Source organism: Ochotona princeps, chromosome 28, assembly GCF_030435755.1.
Source record: "Ochotona princeps isolate mOchPri1 chromosome 28, mOchPri1.hap1, whole genome shotgun sequence".
Lineage (NCBI taxonomy): Eukaryota > Metazoa > Chordata > Mammalia > Lagomorpha > Ochotonidae > Ochotona > Ochotona princeps.
Genome location: NC_080859.1, coordinates 3,154,428 through 3,175,667, shown reverse-complemented (window position 1 = coordinate 3,175,667; position 21,240 = coordinate 3,154,428). Strand labels below are relative to the sequence as shown.

The 21,240-nt window shown below is 44.6% G+C and overlaps 1 protein-coding gene across 2 annotated transcripts in view; it reads right to left on the bottom strand.

The window, feature by feature from the left end:
- ATG10 (autophagy related 10) overlaps window positions 1-21,240 on the bottom strand; it is a 169,501-nt gene extending 148,261 nt beyond the window's left edge. Inside the window, exons 1-2 of one of the 2 annotated variants that reach the window (XM_058656325.1) lie at window positions 21,065-21,240; window positions 7,685-7,804 (exon numbers count right to left, since the gene is read on the bottom strand). In XM_058656325.1, coding sequence (XP_058512308.1) covers window positions 7,685-7,792 — 108 coding nt within the window. In that variant the 5' untranslated portion in view covers window positions 7,793-7,804; window positions 21,065-21,240. Of the gene's footprint in view, window positions 1-7,684; window positions 7,805-20,587; window positions 20,622-21,064 lie in introns of those variants that run through there. The other variant, XM_012927310.3, reaches the window with a different exon arrangement.

Here is a 21,240-nt window from a genome sequence, read left to right as displayed (position 1 = left end):
CATATAAATAAGATGTCTTATTAGTAATGTAATATTTACAATCAATTCACATGATAGAATCAGTCCTTTGACATTATTTGATGCAAGTCCCCGCTGGGCAGATAGCTCCGTTTCTTCCACTTGAATCAGAAAACCCAAGGGTCAACTCTGGTTTGAAAACTGGACAGCCTAAAGATAACTTCCCACACAGCCTTCTGAAATGCATCCTGCCAGCTGCCCGTTGGATGCAATCTTACTGAAGTAGATTCTGCGGTGTTATTTGCTAAATTTACACAATTGCTATCATTATTTAAATTTTAATTTATAAATTTGCAAAGATAGCTTTCCTTTCTGAGACCATTTTGATAACCTTTAAAATGGTGCTCAAACATATTTAATTCACAAGTGATGCAACCTGTTCTTGAAATGATTGCTTAAGATTTGCATATACTTAACTGACAAATCATAACACTCAATAAATTATGAATGAAGAACTGTAGTGTTACTGACTAGGACTCAATGCTTATTGCAAAATCACAGCACGCTGCTCTAAGCGCATTTTTCTTCTAATCTCCAAAGGTAAACTAGTAAAAAAAAACTTTAATCTCATCAAGAGATGATAAGAATGCAATATATTTAATATTTATCAAGTGATGTTTGAAACCAGAAATAATATTTCACTAACTCACAGTAAATGATTTAAGCAAATACATCCTTCCCTGCTCATAAACCCCTAGAAGAATTGTTTTAAGGTAGTATATAACAATTTATAAACCAGAAGGAGAAAAAGTTGAGCAAAAATCTCCTATCTCAAGCCCACACACTGCCCTGTGGATCTCATGGTGTTGTCTGTTTCTTTTCATGAACCTTAAACTGTCATTAAGTTTAGGAAAACCCTAAGCATTTTGTGAACCTAGAGACTGAAATTTTGAGCAATTCCGAGTTCACCACTGAAACAAAAATTATGACTTTGACTAGGCTCAATACAGAATGTGTAAATACCATAAAAGTGAATGGGTAAACAAAACAAAGTAATTGCATTTAGGACCTGCATTTCATTGTTTGCTCTCTAATTTGATTATGTCTCTGACAGAAATGCCCAGCAGGGTTCAAGTGTTATCAGCAAATTTGAGACTTGCTGAAGACCAGCCTTATCAGATATACGTGTGAAGCATTTTTAATCCCCTTTCAATAATAAACTTCAGAATAAAAGGAATGTAATCTCTTAGAAGAATGAAGCTGTGTAATTTGAAAAGTCACCAACCAACAAAAATTCAATGTAAATTCTCTTAGGCCTACTTCATAAAAATCCTAAATCAAAATAATGGATAAACTTTGGGGACATAACACAAAATGAAGTAAGTGATAAAAAAAACACAAGTACCGTGTGAATCCACATACATGAGTTACTTCCAGTGGTCAGGTTCATGGACATGCTAAACAGGGTGGTTGTTGGGAGCTAGCAGGGAAGAATCGGGACCGGGGGCAGGTTCTGGCACTGACTGTACAACACAGAAGTTCTTAATCATACTGAACCAGGCATTTAGCAACGGCCAAGATGATAAATCCAATGTTCCTTGTATTTTATCACCATCTTAAAAAAAAAAAATCAAGAATTTTTCAGAAATAGAATTTCATGTCTCTGGGGGCTTTGTTCTTAAGTTTGCTCATTAATTTTAACATATAATAATAAATAAATGTGCAGAGTACATTTGAAAAAAACCATCATTTTAAGACATATGGGAGAAAAACAAAGAAAGCCAAGTTAATTAAGTCAATATACCATGTCGCTTCGTACATGGCGCAGCTGCTCTGAGCGACTCTGGCCCTGACTTGCCAGCTGGGGAGCAAGGTGGTGAGCACAAGGGAGCACTACACTGCCATGCCTGGGGTTTAGAAAAACCGGCCGACTACAAAAACTTCAGGTATGAAGTTCAGCCGACTCTGGGAGCGATGGAGAGGTGGCCAGAGGCTTTGCCACTCAGATGGTGTGAAAAGATGAAATAAGGCAAAAAAGGCAGATACTGAAGAAATATAGTTTAAATGAATATGATATAATCAGGACGATGAGGGTTTTAAGAAAAGCAACGTGAATCCATCAGAAAGAAGACTAGAAGAAAAGGTATCATAAAATTAGCTTAAATTTACACCCAGAATAAAACTTTATTCTGTCTAAATTAGAAATAAGCAGCTCCTACACTGTAAAGCGAGTCATCAAAATATTGCTGGTATGTTGCTGTATGTATTTCAAAGTACAATCAAGTGGGTTAACTGGACAGAAAGGGGAGTAACAGAAGGGACAGGCTCTTGAATTCTTCTCTAAGAGCAGGGTACAAAACAAATCTGGTATTAATTGTATAAAATCTGATTTCAATAAAGTATGACATTGTTTTGGGTGTGTGAATGTTCTCTCTGTGCAACACAAAAGCAAGAGAAGGGAGTCGGACACCTATGGGAAATTATGTTATCAAGAAACTGTAACGATAGAATCACAGAACTGAGATCTCAAACGAAAACGCGCGCGTGCGCGCACGCGCACACACACACACACACACACACACAGAAAACTACAGCAAGCAAGTTGCTTTGACGTTTAACACTGCACAAATCCCCCCAAAAAGGTTGTTTAATTCAAGATAAAGCTAGGAACATTTCCAATTAGAAATAAAGTGTAGAGAACACGGGTAGTGGTACAAAGATCTTCCGTATGCTGGTTCACTTCCCAAGATCTTTGTCTCTACTTCTCTCTATAAATCTGCCTTTCCAATTAAAAAAAGAAAACAAAGGATCTATCCTTTATCCTAAATCTAGTTGAGACTCAGTCCTTCTCACTTCCTCATCTCATGTTGACTTGCTGAAACCAATTTTCCTTCAGATCTCTGGATTTTTCTCTTTGCTGCCTTTGGTGTTGATTAAAGTGGCCCTCCATCACCCCAAGTTGTTACAACTAAAGCCACTGGTGTTCCCCTTTGGGGCACAAACATGCCATAGATGGTACTGTGTGATTCACAGAACAAGCCATCTTAGTAAATCAATATTGATTACTGGGCTCAAGTAATATCAATTCTCCTTCACAAATTTCTCATCAACCTATTATCTAATTGCTGAATTTTACCAATTACTGTACTCATTTCATTAGGGTTTCAAACAGTGGTTTTCTAATTCTACCCTCCTTTCTATGTTTGTTAGATAAATGAGTGTGAGAAACTTAGCCTATCAGGTTGTCACGAACTGCAGTTCAGGTGGGATGAACTACACAGGTAGGATAGATGCTTTTTCTTTCCACTGATATCCCAATGATATTCAGTTAGCTGGGTTTGGAAGCTGTTCTCTCTCTAGAACATTATGGATGCATGGCTGTTGTTGTTTTCAAGAGATCTAATTCTTTTAACATATTCTAACAATTACACTTCTTGTTATTTCTGCTGTTCAGATTGGTTCACCACTGGCACATGGCTAGCACCTCACCAGCTACTGGGCTCTAACATCCTTACATTCTGGTCAAGTTCACAAGATTTTGTTTTGTTTTTAAAGATGCATTTACTTATTTGGAAAGGCAGTTATAAGTCCACAAGTTAATGCAGGCTCACTTCCCCAGACCTGGAAATAGCCATTCCTCCAAGAAACTCTGCTCCTTATTTGTGCGGAATGGTAATCACAGGTCCCAAGCTGGACACTCCATTGAGCAAAGCTGGGAAATACGTCACTTCAACTCCTATTGATACTTACTGTACAGCGTTAGTATTACAGGATTTTAACTTTGGTTTATGTTTATCATTTCTATCTTAGATTATAACTCTTGGCTCTTGATGACATGGTTCTAAGTACTTACTTATAGTGTTGTAAAACAGACATTAAAAAATCACAAGAGAATGAAATATTAATAGTATACTAACAGTCAAAAATGGATGTTCAGGGAATGGTATAGTGGCACAATGAGTCAAGCCTCAGCCTGCAGCACTGGCATCCCCTATGGGTGCTGCTTCAAGTTCTGGCTAATGCGCCTGGAAAAGCAGAGAAAGATGGCCCAAGTGCTTTGGCCCCTACACCCAGGTGGGAGACCTGGAAGAAGCTCCTGTCCCCTGGCTTCAGATCATCTCAACTCCAGTTATTACAGCTATTTGGGGGAGTGAACCAGTAGATGTAAAACATCTCTGCCTTTTGGGCCTGACACGGTAGCCTAGCGGATAAAGTCCTTGCCTTGCACACACCAGGATCCCACATGGGCACCAGGTTTTAATCCCGGCAGCTCCACTTCCCATCTAGCTCCCTGCCTGTGGCCTGGGAAAGCAGGAGAAAACAGCCCAAAGCCTTGGAAGTTGAATCAGCGGACAGAAGATCTTCCTCTCTGTATATCTGACTTTCCAATAAAAATAAATAAATCTTTGAAAAAAAAAAAAAACTCTCTGTAAGTCTGTCCTTCAAATAAATAAACACTTTTAAATGAGGTTTACGATTTCTTTACAGCACCATTTACCCTTCAAATATACCCCAGTAGGAATGTTTAAAAAAAAAAAAACTGTGTTGCAGGCAAGCATCCAGCCTGGTAGTTCAAACTCCAGTTTAGGTTTAGATGGCCGCATTCCGTGTCACAGTAGGCAGGTTCAATTGCCAGCTCTGGCTTCTTACTTTAACCAGCTTCTGCTGATGCGGCCCCTGCGACGCAGAACAAGCTCACGAATTTAGATCTCTGCTACCCACGCAGGAGGCCTGGACTGAGCTCAGTACTGACACAGGCCGAGCAGTTGTTGGGCACTACTCACAGCCCAAACATCATAAGTCACCTCTATGTTTGGTTTGGTCTTCGCGGTATTTGACAAACATCTTCTAGAATTAGTTATCAACATTTAACACTGAGAGAATTCTCCTCCCAAACCCGAGCTGCCTCCTCTTGCGGCTCTACGTTTCCAGCCTGGCTCCAGGCCAAGCTGAACGGGCAGCCATAGACCCTGAGACTCGGTCTCCACCCTGCTGGTCCCTGGCAGCAGCACCCACCCACAGGATCACTCTGGTCTCCACACATGCTGGAGCTTACAGGCCATGCACCAAGGGTGCAGAGATTATTCTCTGAAGGATGTTTTGCTCTGCTCAGATTGTATCTATAGCATCACTTCCACCTGATAACGAACTGTAATGCAAGGCCTAGCTCTCTCCAGAACCAGCAAGGAACTTCCTGGGGTCAGTAGCCAGTAGCAGCAAACAAAAAAGCTAGATTTGAGCCATATCTCTTCTGGGACAGACTAACAACAAAAACAAATCCTGAAAACTGGGTTTTGAGGCATTTATTTACAATTTCATTGAGAAAATTCTGAGATACAATGTCCCTCCTAAAGATCTTCTCCAGTGCCTGCCCCACCTTCTTTGACAAAAGCAAACATGGTCCCAGCTCCCCGATAACCAACTCCATTCCCACCCTGCAGGTCACTGAAATAAAGACGGGAATTTTCTCATCTTCCCTCCAGTTTAAGATTAAAAAAAAAAAACTTTCCTGTCATATTTCTTTGTAAATAATTCATTTATTTCTTTGCTCAAAAGGATGGATGACAAAAAGAGGATGAGAGAGAGACCTTCTATCTGCAGCTCACTCCACAAACGACATAACAGTCAGGACTGGAGCAGTTCAGAGCCAAGAAAGAGGAACTCCAGTTGTGCCTCCCCAGCACGCGGGCCCCTTCTGCTGCATTAGCAGGGAGCTGCATCACCCGCAGAGCAGCCTGAAGTCACATCAGTCCTCTGGCACAGGACGCAGACACCGCAGAAAGTGGCTTGGTCCCACTGCACCACAACAATGGTACAAAGGGAAGGGTCCCAAGAAATAAACACACAAATTATGAAAGACCAAAGGCATAGGGAATCTATAGCCATTCAGTGCACAAATAACTGAGATCACATTCAGTCATTATATATTGGAAGCATTAACATTAATGTCAAGTTGAAGACAGATTTGACACCACTGCTTAAAACTTTCCTGGTCAGGGCCTGGTGTGATAGCCTAGCAGCTAAAGTCCTCCACTTGTAAGCACCAGGATTCCATATAGGCTCCAGTTTGTGTCTTGACAACCCCTCTTCCCATCCAGCTCCCTGCTTGTGGCCTGGGAAAGCAGTCAAGGACGGCCCAAAGCCTTGGGAACCTGTACCCATGTGGGAGACCCAGAAGAGGCTCCTGGCTCCTGTCTTCGGATCGGCGCAGCTCTGGCCATTGTGTCTGCTTGGGGAGTGAGTCAGTAGACAGAGGATCTTCTTTGTCTCTCTTCCTCTCTATATATCTGTATATTTGACTTTCTAACAAAAATAAAATAAATCTTAAAAAAAACTTTTCTGGTCAGTGTACAAAGTAACAGGGAAACACAAAGCAGGCAACAACATCAGCAACAGTCTTCATTTACAAATGACCTCACCACAACCAAGAGGTTCAAGAAACCCGGTGCAAATGGGAAAATGCCAGCAACCAAGGCAGAATTAGGCAAAGTGACTGAATATTTGGCAAGTTATCATGTAAAAACCGACAAATCTTCTCTATATCATTAATAACAACAGAAGAAAAGACAAATGAAAATTCAAACATCAAAGCAGACAAAATCATACAATGCCTGGGAACAGGATTCATGAAATGTACCACTGCAGTCACATGATCACGTACAGGGAGGTGCCTGCAGGCCTTAGAGATGGGCCTGCACACTGATCCAGAGGGGGGCTGCATTCCACCACGGCTGGATGACCGTCCACCTCGGGACCCTGCACAAGCCGCCCTGCCATGGCTGCACTGACAAATCTCTTGAGAGGCCATCACGGCTCCCCTCCCTAGGGACACGTGGACCCAACCCAAACATGCACCTCTGTGGTCCAGTTTTGAATACCACAAATCAGTTCAAAACTGTTCAAATTTCTCAGGATGCATGAGAGAGACAGCCAGCATGGCAATCAGGACTGTTTCTTCTCAAGAATCAGGTTAAATGGTCAAGATTTAAAAAACGAAACCGGGTGGGGCTTCACCCTCAATATACCCCTTTACCTCAGATACATGATGGAAACAATATGGACATAATAGTATTACCCACTTCCCTATCCCCCTGAACCTTTTTTTTTTTTACCGCAATTAACTATGTAAAAATTGTCAACAACAATACAATAAAAAAAAAAAAAAAAAAAAAAAACACGAAACACTTCTCCAAGAAAGAGTTATGGAGCTCTGGGCATTGAAGTTTACGGACTGCACCTGTGGCAACAGGTGAGTGCCTAGGCCTTTCACACCAGTCCTCAGTGGAATCCAGAGAAAATATATTGAGGAGTGTGTGTGCGCTCCTGGGTTTCCTTGAATACAAGCATCAGCACCTGAGAGTTTGTGGCTAGCTGACTGTGGCTGGGTCCCAGGATTACCTTTTTCCTCCCCTCCGGTTTCCTAAGAAAGGAACCTAGACAAGTAGATGCAGACAGGGGGTTCTGTCTGTGCTCAGGCATTGATAGAACACGCATGCTTATTAAACAAAAGCGGGGCCTCTAGGATAGTACACCTCGCCAGCCTAGCAGCAAGGCGTACACGGAGCTGAACCCTGAAATGCACATCTGTTTCAAAACTGCTCTTAGCTTAAACCTGTGTTAAATCAAGTCAGCCCGCAAATCTCAGTTTCAACTAATAAAGTTTTACATGGCAGGAAAACAAAATAATGCCCTCCGCCGAAAGAAGAAATAAAAATGCCTTTCCTACCTGCGAAGTTCTCCATTCCCATCCGTCGCCTATCTGTTGTGAATGTTTGATGAACTCTGCACAGCAAAGCTGGAATGCTCTTTCCCCAAAGAACTCATCCTGTTCCATGTCAAAGGGTAACTGCAGGATAAAAACAGTGTCAGCTTCAGCTCTAGAATGAATACTGAAAGGAATTCTGATGGGCCTACTGCTTTAAACATACCAAATTTGGGATGTAGAATGGACAATAACCTCAGTACCATTTCATAAAGTAATTTGCTTCTTTCTTACCAAATCATCCTTTTAAAAATCACATAACGGGCCCGGCGGCGTGGCCTAGCGGCTAAAGTCCTCGCCTTGAATGCACCGGGATCCCATATGGGCGCCAGTTCTAATCCCGGCAGCTCCACTTCTCATCAAGCTCCCTGCTTGTGGCCTGGGAAAGCAGTTGAGGACGGCCCAAAGCATTGGGACCCTGCACCCGTGTGGGAGACCTGGAAGAGGTTCCAGGTTCCCAGCTTCGGATCGGCGCGCACCGGCCCTTGCGGCTCACTTGGGGAGTGAATTATCGGACGGAAGATCTTCCTCTCTGTCTCTCCTCCTCTCTGTATATCTGACTGTAATAAAATAAATAAATCTTTAAAAAAAAATCACATAACAGGAAATATGTGATCAACATGAAGACCCCAAAACTACATCTGTAATAAATCTGGATGTCTTTCTAATGACATTCAATACACTATAAATCTTTATCATTACACTTTAGTATGATCTGCGTTCAGTGGAAAGTTGAGCTCATCCACAAATTAACTTCGGGAGCTTACTTGTTCTGCACTTCCTAATTGGAAGCAGTTGCCTTCGATCTTCTCCCCTCTACGTTGGCCCTCCACGGACAGTGTCACTGCGCCTGTATTCTCCCCTCTACGTCGGCCCTCCACGGACAGTGTCACTGCGCCTGTATTCTCCCCTCTACGTCGGCCCTCCACGGACAGTGTCACTGCGCCTGTATTCTCCCCTCTACGTTGGCCCTCCACGGACAGTGTCACTGCGCCTGCTGCAGCTAAGCTCTTCTTGCCACTTGAACACAAGGTTCATCTCACCAGCCAATGATGCTCCAAAACCCAAAACTGGTTTTTTTTTTTTTCAGGGTATAACCTGAGGATCACCTAATTACTTATTTTTATCAAATCTACAAATGTGACATCTCATTTGTTTGTTACAAAAGTCTGTCCAAACCATAAAGCATTCCTTATGAGAATTTTGGAGCAAGAGGGAAGCACAGATCAGGTGGTCTGCGTGTCAAGTGAGTTCCCATGTTCTCCTTGTTAGTGACAAACACCATCAGGACGATTGTGCATTGTGTCACTCTCTATGCAGGATGTGACATCTCAGCTAATCCTTGCACATCCAAAGGGGAGTGCCACCTCCATTGTTCAGGTGAACAAGAGAACACAGACCGCTCAAGAGCACTAGTAGGAAATGGCTCCAGCCTTTACCTGGTGCTGAGTCCTAGTTCTAGACATTGTTTGGCATAACCAACAGAAGAATCTGCTCATTGTTCTTACAAACACACCAATTATCCACTAAGCAGTGGATACTGTGCAAAAGGATCAGATACACAAAAACTGAAAACTATGTAAGCCCTGCTTGTGTGAGAGCCATTTCTAAACAGGGAGAGAAGTGAGGAAAATCAGTACAGGAGAAGCTGTGGTAAGTAGCCTCCATCCAACAGCTTTCCACATAAATCAGCGTCTACTTCCTCGCTCAGATACTCATCACACGGCACCTTGCTTCCAGCAGCTGAGTGCCTTCTATCACAAACACACACTTTAATTGAACATTAGACAAACCACGCCATTGAATATAAATGAAAAAGAAAGGCAGCTGTTATTTTTGTGACTGAATGCCTTGGAAAAGGCTCAATAAAGGTCTCTATAAAAAACAACAACAACAAATTACGAGAGAAGTAGGTAAGGATAGTGCAACTAAAAAGATTTAAGGGGAATCAAACAAATCCAGGATTCTATTCTCACAGTGCTGCAGAAGTGGCTTGCATTTTTTTTTCTTTCATTTAAACTAAAACTAGAAATCTAGAGGGTGCATTCTGGTTGCAGCTTAATCAAGAACGAACAATGAATCCCAATCAAGTATCCACACTCAAAAGAAAATGCCTTGGTCATCACTTAAAAATTGGAAAATGAGTATATTTAAGTTGAATTAGAATATTTACAGCATGCATTATTTTTAACTCTAGCTTATCCATATCTATCTAGTTCTGATGGCACTGGAAAACACAATTTTGAGATGGCATGAGTAGCCATGTCCCAGGGAGCAGATGAAGGTGAGCAGGTCAGGTTAGGCACAGCACAGCTCTCCAAGCAGGGGGTACAGCATAAACCAACAAGACCAGGAAAGGAACAGACAGCAAGAAGTTGGTGACACCAGAACGTGAGGCAAGAAATACACAGATGTGAGGACAGCGAATTCAAATTCAAGTTAATCCATCTGCCCTCAGTAGAAAGTGACAGGAAGAGTGTCAAAGACGCAACAGGGAAGAACAATGGAGTTCCCAAAACAGGCCTGTGTGTCCCTTGCAAGCCGGTGCAACTGGAGGGTGAGGGGTCTGCTAGGACTCCGGATTTGAAGTCCGGTAGCAGCCTAGTCGGGGAGTGGCGGTGGAAGGGGGCCTGAGCCCAGGCAACGGAAAGAGCAGGACACTGTCTGGAGTTAAAAGGGAGAAGCAAGATCCACTAAGACATTTAGAGTTCATCTTCACAGACAGAGCCACAATCACAAAGGAACCTATCCTCTAGCTAGAACACACAGAACAGACTCTCGGTGTGCCTCCCAGTGGCTCCCAACACTTTACCTTCCATTTTGTCTGTATTTTTTAATGGGGAAAATATCTATAATTTTGTTTTTGGATTGATTAAAGGTGCTAAAGGAAAGTCAAGAACCTGTGCACACAGGGTGAAGGGCCAGAGGGTTAGAGAAACCTTCCGAACAGCAGCATCTAAGCCACCTGCAGAGGCAGAGGAATCAATAAGAGATCAGAAGACAGCGTCCAGCCCCAGGAGGAGTGCCTGAAGACAGCGTCCAGCCCCAGGAGGAGTGCCTGAAGACAGCGTCCAGCCCCAGGAGGAGTGCCTAAGACAGCGTCCAGCCCCAGGAGGAGTGCCTGAAGACAGCGTCCAGCCCCAGGAGGAGTGCCTGAAGACAGCGTCCAGCCCCAGGAGGAGTGCCTAAGACAGTGTCCAGCCCCAGGAGGAGTGCCTGAAGACAGCGTCCAGCCCCAGGAGGAGTGCCTGAAGACAGCGTCCAGCCCCAGGAGGAGTGCCTGAAGACAGCGTCCAGCCCCAGGAGGAGTGCCTGTGAAGCGGGTGCTATAGGAGCCAGGTATAGGGTTTCAACAGAGCAGAGAATAACCAACAAACACCCGACAGTATCACAGGTGGCTCACTATGGAAAGAGCTGAAAATATACACAAATTTGACAAAGAAGGGAGTGTTAGCAGCATGGAGAGAAAAGCTAGATTGCAGAGAGCTAAGCAGAAAATTCGGAGCGAGAAAATGGAAGAAACATTTGTGTACCACATTTTCAAAAAGTCTGGTTGAAAGTAGATATAATAGATACAAACCAGTATGCCATGCCAGGTTAAAAAGTGGCATGCCAGGTTAAGGCAGTATGCTGGCACTGTGGCACAGTAAGTAAAGATACCATCTCTGGTGCCAGCATCCCACATGGGCACTGGTTCAAATCTCAGCTGCTCTACTTCCTATCTAGCTCCCTGCTAATGCATTGGCAAAATAGCAAAGGATGGTCCAAGTGCTTGGGCCTCTACACCCGTGCAGGAGACCCAGAGGAAACTTCTGGCTCCTAGCCTCAGCCTGGACCAGACCTGGCCATTGTGGCCAAATGGGGGGGGGGGGGCGGTAAGTCAGTGGATACAAGGTCTCCCTATCCTTCCTCTCTCTGTAACTCTGTCTTTCAAATAAACATTGAAAAAGAAAGAGAGCTTTGATACAGTCATGAGCCATGTACTGATCAGTGATGGACCACATACATACTGGTGGTCCTGTGAGGTCATAATGGAACTGAAAAATACCTACTGCCCTGATGTCACAGCCACTGTAACGCCATAGGGAACATGTTGCTCATTTGTTCTTGGTGATGCTGATGCCCACACACCTACCACACTGCCGCTTATGCAAAAGCACAGCCCATGCACTTACGTCCAGTACACAATGCTGGATAATGACAGTTACCAACTATGCTACTGGGTACAAGCTGACTTTACCATTAGCAGGACTAGAGGGTACTTCTCTAGAAAGAAAAAAAAAAAAGAGGGCCCAGCGTGGTAGCCTAGCCACTGAAGTCCTTGCTTTGAACGTGTGCCAGGATCCCATATGGGCTCCAGTTCATGTCCTAGCAGCTCCACTTCCCATCCAGCTCCCTGCCTGTGGCCTGGGAAAGCAGTCGAGGACGGCCCAAAGCCTTGGGACCCTGCATCCACGAGGGAGACCCAGAAGAAGTTCCTGGTTCCCGGCTTCGGATTGGCACAGCTCTGGCCTTTGTGGTCACTTGGGGAGTGAATCATCAGACAGAAGATCTTCCTCTCTGTCTCTCCTCCTCTCTGTATATCTGACTTTTCAAAATAAATAAATAAATAAATCTTTAAAAAATATTTTTTTTAATTAAAAGAAAGAGGGAAGAAAGGAAGAAGCAAGGTTGCTGTCACCTGGTCTCAGGCAGCTCCTTTGGGTACCCAGAAGGCAGCGTTAACACAGGTGATGTGGCAGCTCTGTGTGCTGCTGTCCCTGACCACCTTCCAGCGGGGCAAAGGGGCAGACAGTGACACGGGGGACAGTGGGGCAAGGTGCAGGGGGTGACAGTGATACGGGGGAGGCTGACCCTGAGCAGGCCTGGCCTAATGTGTGTTTGCATCTTAGCTTTCAACAACAACCCTGAGAAAGTAAAAATTTCAAATGCTTGTAAGAATAACAAAAATAGATATTTGTACAGTTCTGCAATGTGCTTGTGTTTTAAGCTTTTACTACAAAAGACAAAAAAAAGTCTTAAGACCGCCAATTCTGCAAGTTCTGTTTATGTGAAGTGCCCTATTCTGTTTTCCTTTTTTCCTGTCTTCTCTACCATATTTTCCATACATTATATTTATATAAGCATTTTCTTATCATTGTATGACAACTGCCTTACAGCAGTTGCTCCAGTACCCTGGTGAACAGCCGACAGTGCAGGGAAAAAGGATTTTACATAGTTACACCATCCAGGTGCGCACTAAGACTGTTACTGGAGATATCTGGAATAGAGGTTCTTCTCTTCCTGTAATAGAATGTCAGAAATGCAACAGACACAGTGAGCAAGCTAGAGATGCTGAATGAAGAAACTACGGTTGACAGCCCATGTGAGCACCTGAGCTTAGAACCAAGACCCAATCTGCATCTACACTGGAGCTGTATGGGTATGGGCCCATCATTCGTCCTTCCCTTGCCTTAATCTTCAGAGATACTGCTGTGCCCAGGGCTTCCTGGGGTGTAGAATCAGTGACATTCCTCCTAGGGCTTTAGCAACACTGTACCAATCAACCCCTGGTGCAGGGCTGGGGAGAGTCGCCTAGGTGTCCCCAGAGGCCATCTGGGATCCACCTACAAAGTTACTGGATACGAGTAAGACTTGTGATATATGAATGCTGGACTGTATCTAAGACACATGTCTGTCTGTTCTCTCTTATTGAACCACACAACTTCCTGTTTTTGTTCTTGGTCCTTCTCAGACACGGAGACTAACGGCTACCTTTCCACCTAACAAGTACACTGCATGAGGCTGACATTGATCAAATCATTTCACAATATACTCCTCAGAACACATTCCCATTATCAAAAGATGCAGGATTTTGGCAGGTTCTTACACTGGGCAATTTCAGTGAATGCTTAAACTGGATGAGGGGCTAGGACAGGGGAAAGCTAAAAAAATATTGAAGAGAGAAAGTGACTGGTAAGGCAGTAGCCCACAGGGCTTGGCAGGGAAGGCAGTCAACAGCACAGAGGGATGCATATGAACGCCACAAGGCTGTTTATAGAGGCTAGAGAAGCAGGGACTTAAATCTGGCTCTGGGAAGACCCTGTACTGGCAAATTCACACAAGAATCAGGTCTGGGATCACCTCAGATGAAGTTTCTTTGGAGATCCCTCCAACTGAACTGCTGATCTCAGAACCCAACCATGAAGAGACTATGTCAGCCAGTGGATTCTGAATAGGTTTCATCGCAATTGGAACAGTGAGATTGGCAGCAATTCAGACCTGTTGAACTATCAAAACTGCTTGAGCAGGACCTTCGGAGCATGCCTCACATGGGGGACCTGGGATGGGTGGCAGGCTGGGTGGGGCTTTTCCCTTTGTTTCTCCCCTGACCCCAGATACAGGAGAAAAAATAATATTAGTGTGGAAACAATGGTATTACCCACTTTCCTGTAGCCCTTGACCCTTTGTACCCTAATCAACTAAGTAAGATCATTTTTAAAAAATTAATTAATTAAAAAAAAATCTGGCTCTGGGGAGAGGGGAGCTACCCCAGATGTCCACACTCTCAGCCTTGTGTGGGTAGAGGGAACAACGGATTCCACTCATCAGACGGCCAGCCGTATCTTCGTTAAAAAGAAGCCAGTCTCGGGCCCGGCGGCGTGGCCTAGTGGCCAAAGTCCTCTCCTTGAACACCCTGGGATCCCATATGGGCACCGGTCCTAATCCTGGCAACTCCACTTCCCATCCAGCTCCTGCTTGTGGACTGGGAAAGCAGTCGAGGACGGCCCAAATCTTTGGGATTCTGCACCTCTGCAGGAGACCTGGAGGAAGTTTCTCTATCCTGGCTCCAAATCGGCACAGCACCAGCTGCTGTGTTCACTTGGGGAGTGAATCATCAGACGGAAGATGTTCCTCTGTCTCTCCTCCTCTCTGTTTATCTGACTTTCCAATAAAAAAAAAATAATAAAATAAATCTTAAAAAAAAAAAGCCAGTCTCCTTTCAATCTAGTCAGGGAAGCTGCCTGGGTGAAAGCTGACCTGTGCTGTTCTCACTACCCTCCTCAACGTGGGCACACACGAAGTCCTGTCAGCTCCCAGCCACCCAATGCTCTGGCGTGTCACACAATGTCGTTCAGGAAGCCGTGGGTCACTGGCTTGGGCTAGTTCCTTTCCTACAGATGTCTCCTAAGTCATGGTGGCAGTAGGGGCCACCAGGCCTAGGAAGAGAGCACTAAACACGGAACACCATGACAGAGGTACGCATCACAGGCTGCAGAGATGGAGGGGACGCTCCAGGTTACACAGGTGCTCAGAGCAGGCACAGGCTGGCAAAATAACACCTCAGCTCCCCAAGCAAAAAGGGGGAACTTAAGGGAACAGAGGTGAAAAACTGTGAATCTAAAAGGAAATCTGACATTTGAGGAATTCTCCTTTGAAATAGAGCAGAGGAGGGCAGCAGGAGAAGTACCGCTGAAGGCCTTATGGCCCAAGGGCTCAAAAAGGGTTTTGAAAGTGAGAGTAAACTGATGGGATTTGCAGCCTAGCTTCCAGTAGGAACTGCAATCTTGCCTGAGTGGATGACATCAGTGGAAGGCTCTTACAGTAATCTGAGACAGAGACACAATGACGTTAGACAGCGGCCAGTGTGGGCAGCAGCACAGAAGAGCAGCAAGGGATTCCCAAGACTCTGGAGAGTATGCTCATTACACCTGACAGGGCCTGGCACGCGAGGGACGAGAGAGAGCAAGCAACTCAGAGGGCAGTGGTCCCTGAAGGAACAGCAAGTTGAGGGAGGGACATGGGCTTCCTTTAGCCAAACTGAATTTGAAATGTTTGCAGAATACCCAGACGAAGGGCCCAGTAGGCATTTTGAAGTGATTCCTGAATTCACAAGAAGAGACATCTTGCATGAAACTGTCAAGTCTGCATCAATACCTAGATGGTGACACGTGTCTCATCACTCAGGAAGAGCCACAACAGCTATACAGGACTGACAGAAGCAACGAAAATCACTTCCAACTCTACAACAAACGATGCACACTTAGAGACATGAACTAACGGGTAAACAATACTTATGTACTTCCAAATGTTCTTAACTCCAAACAAATCCTTAATAACAAAATTGATCAAGTAAAACACTACACTCCCTAAGCCCTCCAGTTACTCAAGATTTATTGAACTATTGAAAATGTTAGTTGAAACATAAAATTTCACTCAATAGCCATACTTTATCTAATTAACAGCATGTGCTACCAGCAAAATTTGACTGAACATCAAAACACTAATTAATATTTGGTTGAATACTTTTAAAATTATTCAAGAACTGGCCTTTGCTGAAGGATATTATATACAATAATATAACCACTTACAGCTTGATTACAAAATCAGGAACATTTACTATGTTAAAAGGATATCCATCTCATTATGAACCACCATAACACTCCACTGCTGAAATAGCACTGAATAACTGTTTCTTCGTTTAAGTAAGAATATTTCAATTTGTTAGAAAAAAAAACCCTAAAATATAATCCAATTAACATTTCTAGACACGCTTTTTAAGTTGTAATACTCTCTGGTCTTCTACTAAGTTCACTGATTAGTAGAAGCAGAAATTTGAATATTACAATATCCTAACATGAGATGAATGAAAATATAGCCAGAAATAGAAAATCATAGTTGAGGATTATTAAGCAACAGTGGCAAGAATAATCCTTACTTCACAAGTGAAAACCCACAGGTATGTGAACTACCTATGTTCACAAACAATTCTAAACACAGACTAGAGGTGAGAACAGAATACAGCTAAAACCAAAACGGAAACGAGGTGGAACTCCTCATGACACAAAGAAGTTGTCAATACATCCATTTGGGCTGGATGAGCAGCTGCTAGGCTTTTTTTTTTCAAATGTGCAACCAAAAACCGTTTTTTCACCTATTACTAAAGACCTGGGAAGATAGAATACTTTCTCCCCAGAAACAACACACAGCCCTGAGACCAGACAGTGCAAAGAAGCAGATGCTACTGCTATTCAAATGCATCTTTTGGGGAAATCAGTTCCAGTAAATTTCTTGTAGTAATTATTTGTATTTGTTTAAAGACAGGGTGACAGGAGCACAGGGATCTGACTTCCGAACACCTGAGATCCAAGTGTTTCCACCATCACTTACATGATCCATCCTGAACCAAACACCCACCGCTTGGAACAGGTTAGTAACTTACCCAGCAGAGACCTTGGGTAGAAGCCCTCTAACCTTCAAAGCAAACCAGCAAGTCAGTAAAATCACTAGAGGTTGACTATGACAGCCATGACAATCCAAGGAGCATAGCTAAAACTGCAGTATCTTTGCAGTTAGGGTGAGCTTTTCTTATGCTCTAACAAGTTTCCTTACTATATTATTTACATTTCTAGGTGTAGTTCTCCCCTCCCTAATGCCCTTAGCTTTGGGAATTTCCCAGTGCCCTGGGGCACTCTTCCACAGCAAAATACCCAGGACTCAAATTTAAATGGAAAATCCTAGGCTCTGCCCCCCAAAATTACCTGATTTCAGCAGGCCCCAAATAAGTGCTTTTAATTTGTACCTGGGTTGCTTTTAAGGAAGGATCATGCCAGAAAACTGAAACTGAAAATGAATCATTATAGTAAGACTGTCAAAAGATCAGGATTTCAAAACCAGATGGCAGTCTGGGTGGTACACAGCAGGGACAGCCCTTAGAATCCAGTGAACAGCACAGGCATAGGAATTAAAAGCAGAGAGGTACTCCTAGGCAGCTGTGTGGGAACAATGATGGTTCCCTTAGGCTTATGGGAACCCCCATAGTCTCCAGTCAACTCCCTGCTGTTGAGATGCAAACTCCTCAAAGCCTCTTCCCTTATCCTGTGACCCTCAGTCTGTAAAAGCCTGATGCCACTAATAGACTTCGGCTATCGACCATCAGTCCGTAGCCCACGTGTGAGATTACCGACTCCAGGCACCAAGTCCACCGCTGCTGGACAACGAATACATGGGGATGCACCAAAAGCAAGGAAGGTAGCACAGTCAAGACAGCAGCTCAGCAGCAGGGTCTGAAATGAACCAGAAATAGCCCAGAAATAGCCCAGCCTAACTAATAGCCCAGAGCCAGAAGAATGGGTAGTATTCCTGTTTTCCCAGCATCCCACAGGGGGACTGGTTCAAGTACTGGCTGCACCACTTCTTATCCAACTCCTTGCGGATGTGCCTAGCAAGGCAGATGGCATGGCTCAAGTGCCTAGGCTCTTGCCATCCAACCATATGGGAGATCCAGAGGAAGTTCCTGACTCCTGGCTTCAGATGGGCCCAGCTCTGTCATTGCAGCCATTCAGGAGGGTGAATCAGCAGATGAAAGACCACCCCCCAGGCCTTAAATAAATAGACACATAAACAAACAAGTAAACAAACAAAACAGCTAGCCCAGGACCACTGCTGTTGGCAACAGCATGCCATGTTAGACTGCCAGTTTCAACTATTCATCTTCCCATCCACTCATCACAGACAACATACCAGGCCTTGCTACATTTTTGGCCTCCTGGTGAGGAATGTCAAAATTTTCTGGGCAAACCAGAGATTTCATGAAAAGGAATTTGAAGACATGACTTTAACACTTGAAGAACTAAAATTTCAAGTTTGAATAAAGGTCTACCAGGTGAATTTGGATGGGCTCAGCTCCAGCCGTTATGGCCATCTGGGAAGTGAATAAGCAAATGGAAGCTCTCTCTCTCTCCTCGCTCTGTAAATCTGCCTTCCAAATAAAAATAAATAAATCTTAACCATAAAAAACAAAAAGTTAAACTAAGGCACATTTGAGCTGACGATTGCAAGGTAAAAGATCCGACTGGTCACAGGATACTAAGGGTCTTCTCTGGGTCCTCCTAGAGGGAAGTTCTTAACCCAAGATCAGATAGGTTTCCTTAGGATTAGTCAAGGTTGGGTTCCCTTTCCTAGAAGGTGATTGTGGACAATTAGTTGGGTTTTGATTTGTTTCCATGTACTCATTAAATCATGTACTCATTAAACATTTACTTCAAGTGTTATATTGGGAAGTGTTATATCTAGTCCCAAGAGAATCAAGGGACTAGAACTCAGCCTCCCGATTACTTATTTTAACACTGGATGTTTCTGATGAGCAAGGGGTATGTGCGCTTCCTTCCTCTGACTCCCACAAAGCTCAAAACTTAGCCTGTGGCCTCTAACAACCGCATACATTCTCATGAGGTAGATTTCAACGTAGTTCATCTATTCCCTCTTTCTAGCCAAGATTTACTTCCTCATGATCTGATTTGTCTTTATACTTGTTACACCATCCATAATAGATCATTTGTTTCAGGCACTTTTCTAAAAGATTTATTTTTATTGCAAAGTCAGATATACAGAGAGGAGGAGAGACAGAGAGGAACATCTTCTGTCCGTTGATTCATTCCCCAAGTGGCTGCAACAGCCGGTGCTGCACCAATCTGAAGCCAGGGGCCAGGAACTTCTTTCCGGGTCTCCCACACAGGTGCAGAATCCCAAGGCTTTGCGCTATTGTCGACTGCTTTCCCAGACCACAAGCAGGGAGCTGGATGGAAAGCAAGGACCACAGGGACACAAACCGGTGCCTATATGGGATCCTGGCGCATGCAAGGCAAGGACTTTAGCCACTAGGCTACCACGCCAGGCCCAAGGCACTTTTAAATAAAGTATATATATATTAAAAAAAAAGCTTAAAATCAGTAGCCACATCAAGGGCTGCCTTGATGGCACACCACATGAAGCCACTGCCAGTAACACCATCAGGAGCTCTGGTCTAAGTCCTGGCCGCTCCAATTCTGATCCAGCTCCCTACCAACAACTGGGAGAGCAGCAGCAGAGAACCCAACACTGGGCCTCTGTCACCAAGTGACCCTGCTGGAGTTCCAGGCTGCCGGCTTCCTGCTGGCGCAGCTCCCATTGCTGTTGATTGTAGGGAGAGTGAGCCGCGGCTGGAAGATTCTTTCCACTTGGCCTCTCAGTCTCGGTAACTTTGTCTTTCAAATAAGTAAATCTTTTTTTTTTTTTAAATTAGGAGCAACAGAAGTAAAATGAAAAATAGACAATTAGTAATATAAGAAGAAAAAAATGTTCATGAACCCTCACAACCATCAAGGGAGAACTTTAGGGGACTTTTAAAAGAAAATGGCATATATTAAAAGATCTTCACTTTCAACAGCTTTTAATAAAACTTGTAAGAAAAGATTCAAACTGGAGAGAACATCAGAGAACAAAACACAGTAAAAATGGTAAGTTGTGCAACCACTGTTTAAAGAATTCAGTATGGATCAGAAATAATTCAAACAGCACACACTGAGCCCTTCCTGTGAACCAAGAACTGTGGTAACACAAATCCTCAGTTACTGGGATTTTGTATTATAAACGAGGCAGTTCAGACCGACAGGGAAAACAACTTTAACAAATTACACAGCAGTGAGGTGTGGCAGTTTGACCCAAAGCAGGCAGGAAGCAGGGGTGCACCCTGAGGAGTGAGGACACTACGTGCTCACCTAAGGGGCTGCCTCTCACTCTCAAGAAGATACTAAGCATTGGAATCACGATCAAGATATAATGAGCCATAAAACATGAGGCCTAATTTGTCCAATAATGGCGGCAAAGTCTCAGTTCACTTCCTTCAAAATAAAACAGGAGGTGGTAGCGGAGAGAAACAGGGAACAAGGGAAATATAATCTCATAATATTCTATACCCAAGTGAATCCAGTTTATAACTGTTTCTACTAGTAACTTCAATTTTAAAAATCAGTAATTTTAAAACTGTAATTTGCAGGACTGTAATTTCTCAATATTCAAGACTCATTTTGGGGTCAAGGTCTTCACTTTTGTAAACCTTACTCTCGCCGACATTTGTCCTCCACCTTCTTTCCACGCGGACCACCACCAAACGGGTGTCCCTGGAAACCAGGGTTTCCTTGACCGCTGCTGGTGATTTCTGCAGTTTATGGGGAGGGGGCTGCTGGCACTAACTACCACGCTTCTTCGAAGGTGACGGGGCCTCGGGTCTCCATGCCCTTTGGGATCCAGGGACACGAACATGGACGTGGTTTCCGCGTTAAGGACTCTGGCCAAGAGTCCCACCCGGCGTTCCGGGTCCTTCCCTCTCCCCGCCTCGACCAGGCCCCTGCCCCGGCTCCGGCATGAGGCCAGCTCGGGGCCTACAGGCCTCGCGCGGGAGTACAGCGCAGCCGCCATCTGTCGAGGCCGCGCAGTCTCCGGGCCGCCCGGCCGCCCGCCCGTCCCAGGAGCGCGAGTGGTGAGGACAGCCCTGGACGCCGAGGCGGGAGGCGGCCGCCGGCATTGGCTGGGAGGGATACTCACCCCGCTCCGCTCGGCCCCAAACTCCGCCGCCCAGCCTCGCAGGGGCGGGGCGACGGGGCCGAGAGGGGGCGGGGAGAGCAGCGCGGCCCCGCGCGAGGCCTCCAGGGCGTCCGCGGCCCGGGGACAGCGGGGTGGCCGGCCCCTGGGGCCGCCGAGCTAGCGTGAAGAGAACGCGC